The 15,217-nt window shown below is 39.5% G+C and overlaps 1 protein-coding gene across 3 annotated transcripts in view; it reads right to left on the reverse strand.

Annotated features, from left to right (window-relative positions):
* PTDSS1 (phosphatidylserine synthase 1) overlaps positions 1-15,217 on the reverse strand; it is a 39,645-nt gene that overhangs the window by 2,126 nt on the left and 22,302 nt on the right. The window contains exons 10-13 of one of the 3 annotated variants that reach the window (XM_030479442.1): positions 12,495-12,594; positions 11,292-11,360; positions 10,705-10,774; positions 5,537-9,012 (exon numbers count right to left, since the gene is read on the reverse strand). In XM_030479442.1, the coding sequence (XP_030335302.1) occupies positions 8,900-9,012; positions 10,705-10,774; positions 11,292-11,360; positions 12,495-12,594 (352 nt within the window). In that variant the 3' untranslated portion in view covers positions 5,537-8,899. Of the gene's footprint in view, positions 1-5,536; positions 9,013-10,704; positions 10,775-11,291; positions 11,361-12,494; positions 12,595-15,217 lie in introns of those variants that run through there. The other 2 variants (XM_030479453.1, XM_030479462.1) reach the window with 2 other exon arrangements.

Consider the following 15,217-nt stretch of genomic DNA (forward strand, 5'->3'; position numbering starts at 1 on the left):
GCCTGCTGCCAGCAGTGGAGGCTCCTTCAGAGGTCACCTGGAACTGCAGAGGGTGATTAAACAACCTGCCCAGAGGTGATCTACAACCTCCCTTGCTCTTTGAAGGTGCCTACTCCCCTATTGACTGGGGAGGAAGCCTGCGGAGACTCTGCACCTGATTTGGGTTTTTCTATTAGCTGTCTCAAGTGGAGATGAATCCAGGCATCCTGACCTGTTGCTGGAAGGTGACAGGCTGGCCACTGCATGAGGGAGAGTGATGTGGATGCTGAGGGAGAGGAGTAAAACGTAATTGTGGGTGGAGCAGAACCGAGGTTGAACCAGACTGTCACCAGGACACCTCTGTCACCTGGTAATGGCTGACATCTTGTGGGATCACATTAGCTGGAAGGCTAGAGATGAGCCAGGAAACCAGCTCAGAAGCAAAAGCTGTATTTTGTTTCCTTTTTCTTCTCACTTTAAAACAGTTGGCATCCTCCTATCAAGCTCAAGAAGTAATTAGTCCCTGTTGAAAGATCTCTGACATGTCAAGGCAGAAGAGCATGGCTGATAGAAGAAAATACCAGAGCCTGGACAGGTCCAAGAACAGTATTTAAACAGCAGAAATTGAAACTTTTTAGCCTGGTACAAAGTCACTTGGGTCATCATCTCCTTTACTCTTCCTGTAACAAAACAGGGAAAACAGAATGGTGCAAAGGAGAATACCCAGCAATTCTGACAAATGCAAAACCAAAACCATGAGGGCCTTGAGGTCCTAGTATTAGTGGCAGGATTGTGCCAAATCACCCACTTCTACAAGTTACAGTTTCCTCATGCAGGTTCCAGAAGGCAACACAATCCTGGGCACACAATCCCACAGCAAACGGTTTCTCTGCAACAATGTGGACTTGCCGATCAAAAAACCCCACAAAAGTTCAGACTGATGCTGTGTCCAGTCTCCTACCTTATCCCAGGTTTGTCTGCAGACATCAAGGTCTTCAGAGAGGGAAATGATGTCTCAATGCTTTGTGCTCCAAGTGATTTACAGCAGTGTATTTCTGAGTCAGCAGTCGCTTGGAAATACCATGGTTATTTAGCATGGAGTCATGGCCCAAGCCAGTTTTAGCAGCCAGTGCCACATGAGGAGTATTCACAGCCATCTCCATAACCAAGCTAATGAGAACAAAATCTGAAAGATTGGCTGTTAAGAGATGGATGCAGGAGGACTGTGCTACCAGGCAACAACAGCAGCTTTTTTCAGAAAGGTCCTCTGTAAACTTGCTAAGGGTCAGATAAGCAAGAAGCAAGTGAGGATCATTGTGGAGGCCCACAATAAGGACAATCTTGTAGTAAACTGAGAGACAGAACTGATTCAGGCTCATGAGAAACGGACACACCCAAGGGAAGGAAAATGTCTGAAATAATATCACACACCAAGACAGATGTGGAGCATCTCTATAAAGAGTGTGGCTCTGCAGGGAGGGTGGGTATGACACCTGCATGTGCCCAAAAAAGCAGCAAGGAGCCCATGAGATCAAAACACTGTTTGCTATAATATTTATTTCAGAATAGTTCCAGCTGCTATTTTTTCATGTATGTGGGAGAACAGTCTTCCAAAGGATTGAAATTTCCCTTTGAAATCAGTTCTGATTCAAAGACAGGTGGAGATCCCCACTCCCGGCCTCCGGCTGCTGTCCCTACTGCAGCCCTGGTTCACCTGGTCTTGGTGAACTTGAAGAAGGCAAAAAGGCCTGTCTGTTTCATCCCTTGGGAAAACAAATGTACTGGACTACAAGCGCTAAAAGAAAAGGGGAGTGCCACTAGATTGGTTCAGAACCACAGTGCCCCAGCATAACTTGGAGATGCAAAGATCTACTTTGCCCTGCATGTGTTGACCTGCTTTAGCAAACCTTAATTTTAAATCAACAGCCAAGGTATTGGTCAAGAAAGCTCATTGGAAAAGGTAAGTAAATTGAGGTAAGCTAGTAAAACAGAATGAACACCAGAATATATGAATGGAGGGGAGGTATCACCTCACTCCTGTTCCCTCATTGTGTAACACAGTGTGTTTTCATTTTTAGGGATTAAGAGATGCAGATAACATTCTTGGATTTCCTACAGAAGCCCTTTTTTAGCAAGTCCCATGATAATTTTCTGGTTACAGCATGGGAAACAAAGGTCTGGGATCTTACTCTTCTCTTTGTCTTCAGCTTCCTGAGGAAATGTAAACAAGTCACCCTTTGTCCTCATTTGTAATCTTTAACATGAATTTACTGGCCACCCCCCATCATGTTTGCAATGTCCTATGCATTGTTTCAAAGAAATTCCTTCAACATGGAAGTGGTGCAAGAAGAAAACTATACAGCGTGAAAGATCGTTACTGGTAATCACATTACCAGCCCTGTAGGAGAAGCACTAGGACTGAATGAATGGTGTGTACTGCAGAACCTGAAGTCAACAAGTGGAACTCTTAACCCAGAAAGATATTTTGGGATGTTTAGAGAACATGTCACCAGGAAATTGCAATTCAGCACTCTCTGGTTTCTCCACCCTAACCTCTGTCCTGCTATTCCAAATGCATTTCAAATGTGGGTAAACAGAATGCACAGATCCAGACTTGGGATCCAAATATGGCAAAGTCAGCAAATGGGAAGAAATCTGAATATATAAAAGGTTGTAAGCATCATTCTGCATCACCTACAGCTCTCACAGCACATACGTTGGGGGTAAAAAAACAACTAAATGTCTCAGGTAATTTAATAAAAGGTCTCGGTTTTCTACCATTATTTATTTGATTCATGGAAATGTGCATCCTTTAGTGATATTTTTGACTGCATTCTTTTTCCTTTCCATTAAGTACCAAAGTCAGACTACAACAAAACTAAGAGGTTTCTACTAGAGGCCACCCTGCACAGAACCTAATTGAGAAGAGCAAGGAAGTGGTGCTTTCTCCTGCAAGAAATGAGGGCTGTGATTTCTTCTTCAGCTGTCCATATACAAGTTAAATGAGTTTTTTTCCTATGCCAATAAAAATACCTAAGTGTTATCAGGAAGAATTCATAGTAATTGGTACAAGTCTGGTGCCCTGTTGAGGTTTGTAATGAACAGGATTTTCCATATCTTTAGACTAAATGCTCAGTGGCTCTTAATGGAAAAATATGAATTCTTTGCAGATGCTATGAAGCTCTGAATGCTTGCTCAAACATGCTGAGCCATCCCAAACTCACATAAATACATAAAACAATAATAACCTGCTCACAGTGGCTTCCTTTTCCCAAGCAGGATGGCAGGGGTGTGGGACAGGCTCATCTGAGCAAGCAGATAACATCACAGCTTCATCGCTACAGCCAGAAACTCAGGCGAGTGGGCAGCACTGGAGACTGTGGCCTGGTCCCACTGAGTTCCTGGGAGCAAAAAGCAAACAACCTTTCCAAACAACTGGCACCCCATCCCACCCCTGTGCCCTACACAAAGGGCAGTGGGAACAGAAAGAAAACCAGAAGAACCCTGCCCAGAGCTTCAGCTCGAAGATCCTCTGGAGAGAGCAGTGCTCCTTTCAAATGGAGAAGGTACTTATACAATAAATTGGTAGTCTATGTCTTTGGTAGAAACCAAAATAGAAGTCTCCCACTCTTGTTCTCGAAAGACTAGAGCTATCATTTAACATTTTAATTAAAAGCCGCCTCAAAGCTACTCATTTGATTTTATTTTGCTTTGGTTGTTCTGCAGCAAGTTTGACAAGACGGGCACTTTGCAGGCCTGTGTGCGCAGCACATGTAATTAAAGTCAACAGGAGTTATGAAGTCTTTAAAAACTGAGCCAGAGTGGCTAAAACCAGTAGCCCAAAATTAGAAGCAACATTTTCAAATCCAGGTCATGTTCCCTGTGTGTTTGTGTTAGAGCATCACCTAGGGGCTGCAGCTGAGATTAGTGCTGAATTGTCCTGGACATTATAGGGGTACATACAGACTTGGATGCTTCCACAGCAGACATCGTCACAGAGACGTCACTCAACCAAGCTCTAAGCATTTTGATGAGAAAGCTCATCTGGTAGATTTTTATGTATATATGCATACACACAAGTAATTTATGCATTTTTTAAGCAAGAACCACCGAAACACTGAACTGGAGGGCACATCCGTTGTAGAACATACTTTGGATCATGGCCATAGGAATGCTACTGCTGTAAATTCCCCTACTCTAAAAAACATTAAATAAGCCATCCAGTTATTTCATGATCATCTGCAAACTGAGATCCATGAAAACTATGAAAATTAAACCCATGTGTATGCTTAGTGTAGTCTGGCACTCACATAGTTGCTGATTATAGGAATTCAACGTTTACAATTCACATTCTTTCCCACACTTTCTTTTTTTCTGAATTGAAGTAAAAACTCATTTGGTCTTACCATAATATAATTTAGACTGTTGAGGGCAGGACTGCTCCTTTGTGAGAGAAGTGAAGTCCAAGCATGAGAGACCAATTCCAGTCTTTAACCAAGAGATGATGGAAACACAGGAAGATACAGTCCAAATTAAAGACATAGGAAGGAGCTGGAAATAAAAATTAATCCTCAACATTTTCAAAGCCCTTTGAGATAACCGTGACTTGGACTAATCTTTTAAATATGAGGGAACTTGATAAATTTTGCTGAGCAGCTGTCCAGAGTGAACAGAGTGAAAAAACACACTATGGAAGACTCGTGCAGGATCTGCTCTTCATGGTGTTCTGGAGATGTATAGCAAACTGTACAGTGCCAAAGGCAACAGCACATCTGGAATCCTCCAGAAAACTGAAAAAACTCCAAGTACTTCTGTCAGACCTGACTGGTGTTCTAGAGCCAACCTGGTGGTTTATGCATACAACTCTCATGTACAGGCAGGTTATTGGCCTGATTGGTACCGTGATGTAAATCAGTATTCAAAAAGATAACAAAGAAAAGCCCCCCTCAGCAAAGCAGAAAGTCCCAGTATTCAAGGCCTGTAGAGAGAAGGAACTGAGGAAGAAAGGGGAAGCCGTGCTTCTTACACAGTAGACATGTGGCTAGTGCCAACAGCAGAGGAGCAATCAACAGCTCGCAATAGGTTTTGGATATAAAACAACTGGAAACTGCTGTTGTGGAAACTGTGGCAGCAGTGGAAGCCAATGCAAAGTGTTTCTGATACTCAATGACACCTTTATACTGGCAGAAGTTTACTTGCCACTAGCCAGTCTTGCAGTTCTTCTAGAGGAAGTCTCATTTCTTCTACAAGAAAGTCTGTCATGAGACCATCTTGCAACTCAGCTCTCCCATCCAATAGTAAAACCAAGAAAGAATAATGAAGACAAGATTTACCCTGTATACTAGAGAAACTTCAGAAGGCATAATGTAACTGTTCATATTATCAGATCTGCTGCTCCAAAATAATACATTACAGCAAAACCTTAGCGTGCGCTGTAGGCTGCTCAGGAACTGCTGAATTGTCAGCATGCAATTACATAGAATAAAATGTAATAGCTTCTAAAGGCAGTATGTAATCATTTCCTATGCCTTGCAGGTACAGATAAACACACACACTGGTGACATGGATTGGTTTACTGAGTTATTGCAAAATACAACACTTTGCAATCAATACAGAGCAAGTCTATTCAAAAACTATTAAATACATGGTAATATCTGTGTCCTCTTGTGAAAACAAAGTAAAAAATATTAAAGTTTTAACAGCTGGAACATCAAATTATGATCTTCACAGAAGAGTAACAAAAGCACTGGTTGAAATCACGCTCCAAATATTAATTAGATGGGGTGTATGATCTATGCAGCAACTTTAATACTAGAATCCAGTACTCAAGGCTAGCTCTGGTTCACTGTATACCTGCATTTTTAAACTTTCCATTTTTATTTAATCCACTATTTAAAGTTCCTGTCACTACCCTCTGCTTACACCACACTGCCCTGAAGTAGCCTCCCCTTCAATGACTGACATCACTGGTGGCCAGCCTCTGGAGAGCCAATTCAGATCTCTCCATAACAGCCAGGGAGATCACTAGAGGACAGAGAAAGGAAAGAACATCAGAAGCAGGAAAGTAGGAATGCGAGGCTGTGACAGAACAAGTAGTTAAAAACAGGACAGTGCATCCGTGACTGTTACAAAACACTGTTCACGCAGCAGAACTCATACATGGATGCTTGTTGCTAAGTGATTTGTCATTGTAGGTGTTACACACATACAGAGTTCAGCAATAGCGCAATACATGATAAAATGGAGATCACTAATTTAACAGCAGTGATCAAAAGCACCTTTCCAATGCCTGGCAGTGCAAAGCTCACATCCAAAATGATGGGGCTGAAAACACAGTTGTCAGTCAGTGGAGGACTTGTGAGAACACATGGGAATTCCAGCCAGAACTGCTGACAGAGGACACAAAGGGCCATTTTTCAAGCAGCACTTGAATAGTTTACTTAAGTTTCCCCTCTCCCTGGCCATCTCTCTTTTAAAGTAGTAAAAAAACCCCAAACTGATACAAACAACAACAAAAACCAACAACAAAAAAAAAAACCAAAACCCAGCCAAAAACCCTCAACCAAACACAAAAAATTAAAGTAAAAAGATTTCATGGGAAATATTTTTAAAGATGTTGTCAAACAACATTTCTTCAAGGCCAAGCTGTTGTAATAGTATACAGAAGTCAGCTTCCAACAAGACGACACCTCACATTTGCCTTTCCAATAATTTTAGGGTGCAGTTCAACAGTGTGAGCACCAGGTTTGCATTTACAAAATGTGTGCTTGTCCCCTCAGGCAAGTAGATATTGTACTTCAGCATCTGCTTACACATGTAAGCTTTGTATACATAGTTGGTGTGTATAACATTGCAAGTACAAAAACAGGCTCTCACCTTTGAAAACCACTGTATTTAAGATACCTAAACCATTAGACTTCCAATCTCTTGCTTTGGTATTGAATCAATAGAAAATTTACAATGTCATTTTTCAGTCTTACATAGACTGAGTTATTAACCAAGAAAATTAAAAAAGTAACAAGTCTCAGTATGCAAAGGAATCTACAAATACATTCATCAATATGCAGTACACTACGAATAAGGAGGCAATACATGGAATTGCTACAGTATGAATGAAAACCAAGTAGCTGTAGGAAAGCCTGAAAGTCTTCCTAACATATTTGCCCATGTACCAAATGTTTAATGTCACTGTAGCAACGATGATATAGCAGCTTCCTCTATGTTACTTCCTAAGTTGTACACTTTATGCCTGATTGGAAAGGAGGGTGAGAAATGAAGGGCCTCTGAGGAGTTCAGCAGCAACGCTTAAGTGCATTGAAAACACTGATAATCTGTGGCACATAGGAATTAATGGATTACACAGGATGCTTTTTTCTATTTACAGTATCATACACTTGCATAAAGTCTCTGCTGCAGTTTTTTTAAGTACTTAGCCTGTGGCAAATCACAATAATATTACTGAAAGAAAAAGGCAATCCCATTTTCTTACGAAGACTAAGTGACTAATGGGTATTACTTATCTTTGCTTAAGCTATCTACCTTTCTGAACCCCATGATCCCAAAATCTAATTGGCACAAAAACATTTTGACAACTTAATACAGGAACTGATTGCTCTTGATTGTTAACCTCTTGACTTATCACTACGCTCCTTGCTGGAGAATCATCCACTTTGCTACATGTCATAATTAATATATGAAAAAAAAAATAAGAAAAAAACCCAACCACCCCCTCCAAAAAAAAAACCACACACAAAAAACCCTGCAAGAAAGACTGACTTTGCTCTTGGGTATCTGACTGCATGATAAGAAATACCAAAGCAATGGGGTATATCACAGTAATATCATGCTGCCTCTCAGACAACAAAGACTACAGCAAGCCTTCACAAATAATGATGCTTACAGAAGAAGCAAGCAACTCAGCTTCATCAAAAAAACTGCCTTATCACCAGGCTCAGTAGGGCATCAGAGCCTTCAAAGCAGTTTCTGATATCAGTCTAAAGACACTGGGATTTCTGGTTCCAGTTAAGGCAAAAGCAAACTGAGGGGAATGGGAATGAATATTGTGCCTAATGTGACACAGCTGAAAAAATGATGTATTTGCACTTGAGGATGCAAAACCCAGTGCAGTAAAGGAGGAAGAAACAACTAAATGACATGATATCTGTCTCTGAGGGCAGGAGGCACAGCTCTCTATTCTGCAACAGGTTTTTATACAAGTATTTTAAAAACTTAAAAGAAATCAAATGTGTAACAATGAAGCAGAAGGACAACGCAGAACAAAAGAACTGTGTTTGAAGATTTCACATCCTCTACAAGAAACCTGGACCCATTCCTTCACTGGTAAAATCTCGTCACCAGGTCTAAAGAGCCTTTGCATAAAAGCAAGCAGACAGAGAGAATTATGGATATTTTAAATATTTACTAACTGTTGTATAGAAAAGTTTAGTTGTGAGACTGAGAAAGAAGGGCAGAGTTGCTTTTAGTCAAAGGATTGCATACTCTTCTAGAAAATAACAAAAACATAGAAAAACTAAAGAAAAAAATCAAATCCAACTGACTATCAGTTTACTAGCCTTTGTGTTTAAGTCCTCAACTAAGATATTAAAAATGCACTTGCAACACCTGAACACAAAACAGGGTGTACCTGCTATGAGAAAATTACTTTTCTTTCCAGCATACTCTTCATTAGCTTTTGATGCCACATGCTGAAGAACCTAGATTTAAATCAGTGAATGGCAAGTGTCAGCAGGCAATGATCAGCACTACACTGGTGGTTCCATCTTGATCATCCTTTTCTTCCAACACTTCCTTTCTTTAATCTTTAAATTTAAAAATCAATCTTCGGTTTGGAAATTCAGAGCCATGTCTGATTTTCTTTGTCACTTCTGGTCACACTGTAGGATATCTTCAGAAACCATTCTTACTTTTTGCCAATTCCATTCGTTACTTTTGATTTGGAGTGCCGATTCCTCCTTCTAGATGAATGGCTTTCACTATTGACTGAATGTTTTGGTGGACTATTGTCAGCACCTGCTGAAAAACAAACATTTATTTTTTTTTTTTACTACATATTTTACATTGTGGAGCTGTTGTCCAAAAGACAGTAGAGTTTTCTAAGGCTACAGTGTTTACAAGTATGGATTTCAAGCTAATGCAAACTGGTTGATGCTGGCACTCCACCTAGTGGCCTATTTTTATAAAAAGCAATTCTTAAGACTTCGGTAAAAATCTTCCCTCAAAATAAAAATAAAATTGGAAGTTTGTTATAGCAGAATATAGTGTTGAAAAATCCTCCATTTTAAATGGCATCAATAATTAAGCCTCCACATTTTTATTACTGGCAGGTACTACTATCAGAAATTAAGAACTGTGGAAGCGAGGTCACAGATCCTTGTAAGATTACATTTCTTGTTTTCAGTCTTTCATATGACAGACCTTAGAATTATAGAATGGTTTTAGTTGGAAGGGACCTCCAAGATCATCTGGTTCCAACCCCTCTGCCATGGACAAGGACCCCTTCCACTAGACCAAGTTGCTTAAAGCCCCATCCAGCCTGGTCTTAAACACTTCCAGGGGTGAGGCAGTCATAACTTCTCTGGGCAATCTGTCTCACCACCCTCATAGTTAAGAACTTCTTCCTAATGGCTAATCTAAATCTACCCTCTTTCAGTTTAAAACTATTCCCCCTTGCCTTGTCATTACATTCCCTTTAAAACCTCACTCCAAATTTCTTGTAGGCTCCCTTGAGGTATTGGAAGACTGTTATAAGTTCTCCCCTGAGCCTTCTCTTCTCCAGGCTGAACATGCTCAGCTCTGATGTTTGACTCTGAGAAAGCAGAGGGAGACAATGGGGACTGAAACAAGAATTCAGGAACAAAAGATGAAAGAGGCTGAAGTTTGTAATTAATGAAGTAACAGAAAATCATAGAAAGATTTACTTGGCCCAAGTTCTCCGGCATACATAAGTGGGAAAAAATTAAACTCAAGCAATTTTTCTCCAAAATATAAAAATCCACAGATTTACTAAGCCAAGAATACGTATCAGCATCCAGAAAAAAATATGTATGAAATAAAAAGCAGCTCTGCTCTAGGTGCTTTTCAAGCCTATGATAAGTAAGAAATTGTTTTTAACGATACAAACACATGGAGCATAAAGTCTGAGTGAGATAACTTCCAGGTCAGAATCTTGATAATTGTTCAATAAGTAAGACCACACTATAGAGTTAACGGAGGAGGCAGGTAACTTATTTTTCCTACACTAGAGGTCAGTTAAGTCAGAGAAGGAGGCTGCCTTTGCTGTTTGTGACGATCAGCACTACATTGACTAGGCAAGTGTGAGTAAGAACACTCCAAGGCACAATCTTGACTGTTTCTTAACAAGCAGGAATAAAAGCACAATTCACATTCATATGTTTCAAATCAAACATTCAATGTTCAGAGAGAAAACCTGTCCACAACAGTTACGAAATGCATAATGCCCTAACAAGAACGGACTGGAAAAAACAGCAGAAAAATTCATCTGCTTCATTAATAAATACGTTTCTAAGAGTTTGAAGAGAATAAGCTGTAAAGCAGAATAGGTCTGCAGATGGTAGATGTGTATAGTTCCTGCAGGGATGTTTAAACAAGTCCAGTTGTCTGCAAGGTAAGTTTCTCAAGCCTCATTTCCTAGTGTTGAGTCTTATTACTACCACTTTGAGAATATAGGTGCAAAAGTGCCAATACCTTTACTGAATTTAGAATGAAGCCAGGAAGCATCTGGACTGTATGGGCTGTCTTCACTTTCTGATAAGGTCTGAAAAAACAAGGACACATGTCATTGGTTCCTGTGATCAGCACTTCTGTTTGCAATTAGGCTTGTAAACTATAAACGGTGACAGAAGTCCTCATAAAACATTCAGCCACTACTTAGGACTTTTTGCTTTCTAGTTAAAAGGTACAACACAGATGATACAATAAAAACTCACCACCTGCCATGTGATGTCTTATGTAACCAAGTATTCTTAATATTCCCCTAGCATTTCACCTGTACAATGGGAACATTAGCTAACCATTCATCCCTGAATGCTTTGCTAAAATTACAGCCTCATTTTCAGTAACTAAGAGGACAGCATTCTTTAGAAACCACAGTGTAATTTGGGATTTGGCCAAGGCCCTCTGAATTCAGAGTTGTTTCCAATGACTTCAGCTAGACTCTAAGCCATCCCACCCTCACCCCCATTTATACTAGCTCTGGTAAAGAATTCTAATATCTAGGAGCTTAACAGTATTAACTCTGGTATAAAACAAAACCAGGCTTCTTAATAAAGTACCTTTTCTCGGAGGCCATAGTATTCTGCGTACCAAACCATACCATATAAGCACAGGAAAGTTGTAAAGGCCTAAACAAGGGAGGAGAAGAAAAAATAATCTGTAAAACTTTTTTCCAAACTTATTGCTGGTTCAAGGTCTCAGAGTCCCTGGGTCTACATTCAGAGACTTTCACGCTCTTTCTCTCTGCATCTTTTGTCAGCACGAGTAAGACTCACATTTTAACTTCAAGGTACACATACATTCTGCCACCATGGGGTATGCAGATCAATTCTCAACAGGAGCATAAGAATACATACAGATCACCCACACACATGCAGGACACCCTGTTTTTATGGTTTTTGTCCTCACCCTGTACAGTCATCAAACAAAGGCACTTCTACCTATATTATCAGGGACAACCAATATGTGAGAAAAACTAATTCTCCTTCAGGCTGGGTTACATGTTTGGTTTTGTGGTGCTCTGATCTGGGAAGCAATTCAATACTTTTCTCCTCTAAAGTTTCAGAAATAAAACCATCATGCTAAATAAGAGAACAATACATTCTGACTCGCTATCACCTGTTTAAACTGTGTTCCCAACTAGAAGGGAGTATTTATCTGTCAGCCTATTATAAATGCCTTATTTTTCACTAACGATTAAAAATGTGTTTGGCATTGGAGTTACAAGTCTGGCAAGATAGACATCCATTTACTGTTATAAAATGGGCATTTCATGCTGCATTTGCAGTAATCACACTAAAGTACAGAAAGTCGCAGGCTGAGTGGGAATGATTTGCCTAATAAAACAAGGTTCTTTATGTCATTGTAAGACTTCAGTGTGAAACAACATGCATCACTTATTAATGCTATTCATTAACTCCTGTTCCTTTCCAGTGGACACTATAGCAAGTACCACCAAAGTTAGCTTCAGTCAAACTTACATTTTATCTCATAAAGCACCTTAAAACTAGTGTTTAATTGTTAAACACTGTTAAAGTGACTATATTCTGCTATGTCAAGAAATAAGAAGAAAAGTTATTCTAGTCCCTTCAAAGTGCGTTATAAGCTATCTAGCATTTGCTTTTCCTAATACATGCACAGAGCTCTTTATCAGCGTTCCCCTCACAATGATCCCCTGCTGCCAATGTTCTAGAGAGGAAACTCTTTAGATGCTTTCAATGCTTTTACCATGCTTTATGTTTCACATGAGAAATCTCACTTACCACACAGAGAAGCCAAAACACAACATACAGTATTTGTGTTTTGGAAAAAAGATCTTGTCCAAACTTTATGCACACAATAGCTTCAAGGAAAGCAATAACCCTGTGGGTAAATGAAAGACAGAGGAGGGGGTAAAGTGGTTACAAACACTGAGGATTTAACTCACATGTTCACAACCCAGACACCCCAGGCTGTCAGCTCTAAACAAGCACTACTTTCCAGCAAGCACACACATCCCCAACACCACCGTTAACTGAAATTCTCTGGGAAATTTATTTTTCTTTCTATAATTTTCACCAGCATAAACAGCATATGAAACGTGATCAACCGGCAGTTCACAATTCCATGAGCCTCTGTTTGTCCAGGGAACAGACAGGAGTGTGTGCCAACAGCAGAGAATTTCTATTTATACCTACCACTGTGCTTCAGCCCTCAGCAGACATAAATTTCTCTTCTCTGCTGAACAATCAACAGATTCCCTGTTGGGTGAACTAGAACTGTGCTTTGGGTATTTCACTACTGGATGTAAATTTACTACAATTCTGAATAGGCTACTTTGCTTACTTCAGACGGATTTTAGTGAGCAAATTAACATGAAACAGCATTTCAAATTCTCTGAGAATCCACACATTTGCTCTGGTTTATGTGTTAACTTAAGATCCACATTACAGTATCAGAGGTTTTCGGGAAAAATGTGAGAGGAAATATTGCAGTATTTACTTTCCTCTCTGGCATTGTAAGAATCAAAACAAGTATTTCCAGCTCTCTCCCCGTTACCAGATGTTTACATCTTTTCAGGCTCAAAGCTATGGAGGCTTATCCACCACTTGGTGTGGTACAATGGGTTATGAATCCATCACCTGCCATGGGAATATAGGTCCTGGACACAAAATTATGTATTCTTAACAAATACAAGCGTAGAAACATGACTGGTGCAGCAAAAGTGTAGAGAATTGACTCTTCTCAAGCTGAAGCAAATAATGAACTATTAATCTTATAAAAGTTTAATACTTTTTCAATAGTGTCTTTATGATTGCACGTATGAACATATGTATGAAAACTCCTCCTCAAACATGTAGAGGCATACTTAACATCAGGTCAAGTGTTCCCATCTCCCAAACATGACACAACAGAACACATTCTCTACCAGCACTCTCCACAACCAGGGAGCTGCCAAAAATGGCTCTACTGCTTGGTGGGCAGGACTCAGCTCCCCACCCCCCCCCATGAAAGAGGGAGGAAAGATGTGTACATGACTTAACCACTGGTTTTGCAGAGATGGTCCTGATGAAAATAATAACTTACGGCTTTCTCTGTACCATCTAATGTGACATGCAGCACAATGAGTGGGCCTAAAATTTAGAATCATGGAAGTAATGCCTTATTGACCAATACTGCAAATAAATGAGGTGCTTATTAGTAAAAACTTGAGAGCAGTGGTGCTCTGTTGGGTCATCAACTATTTTTCTTTCTTGGTTTTATATTATTCTTACCAATTCAGCTGCAGATTAGAAAATAAACTGAACTTCAGCAGTGGTAACAGAAAGACCACCAACCAGGAAGCAAACATATGATGGTATGATATACTGGAAGGTGTAAACAAAACAATAGGCTACTTTCAACAAGGACTCAAAAAATGATACAGCTGTTTGTGCTGCATTTATACATGCTTTCCATTGTTCTTGTCAAGAATACTTGGGTTAAGCATATGGTACAACAGGACAGCTATTACAGTTAAAGAAGTGGTAAATCAAAAGACAGAAGAATGCTAACAATGGAAGGTGTTAGTGTCCTACTGAAGGGTGCATACTCTATAGAATTAAAGACACTAAGTGTTTATTCAGTCAAAATGGCCTTATAGCATCCTAACAGATATTCCTTTTTGAAAGGCTTTACCTTAATGAAAATGGTGCAGTTTCCAGCAGAGCTGTTGCACTGGCCTTGTTCATGCCTTGTATCACATACTGTCCATCTATTGAGAGTGATGCTACAGTACATGTCGAGTCACAGAGAACAGTTTCATACTAATGCAAGACACTAATTTTAATTATTCCCATGGTTAGGCTGTTACAAATTCAGTTTGTGCCTTTAGAAGTGTCTTAATCACCAACCACAACTATGAATATTCTATATACTTGCTTTTAATTGCTTCAGAAATTATATTCTGGGTAGTTAAATTGCTGGAAAATTGCTGCTTTTCCAACAAACAACAGGAACTCCTGGTGTTACTCTGTTTTTTCTAGCAGATTACAGAAATAAGCAGAATTAAGGATAATACTTACTCCATGCACATTTCCCACAATTAGATGGGACTGTAGATGAATATTCTATTGAAGTTCTTGTTATGATATTATAAAGAAATATTTGAGCATCTATTTATTGACATATGTGACATTAATGTGTTCAGTGAGAGCTTTGAACCAAGGATAAGGGTTTCCGTAATACTTAATTTTTTAGAGCCAGAAGGCTAACATTCAGCATCATATTTCCCTTTGGTTTCCAAAAGAGTATGTTTACACTCTTTCCCTTGGATGAAACAGAAATCCATCTTTTTTCTTAATGCAGAACTTGAAAATTCTTCCCCCAGAATTATAAAATTGTTTACAATGTGTCTTCTATAAAACTCTAAAATTACCATCTATAGTTGAGAAAATTTCCTTTTTCATATAAACATCTCAATTCCTAAATCGTTTAAATACAGATTTCAGTAACATGTCTATTCAAA

Source organism: Strigops habroptila, chromosome 1, assembly GCF_004027225.2.
Source record: "Strigops habroptila isolate Jane chromosome 1, bStrHab1.2.pri, whole genome shotgun sequence".
In the NCBI taxonomy this organism is placed as follows: domain Eukaryota; kingdom Metazoa; phylum Chordata; class Aves; order Psittaciformes; family Psittacidae; genus Strigops; species Strigops habroptila.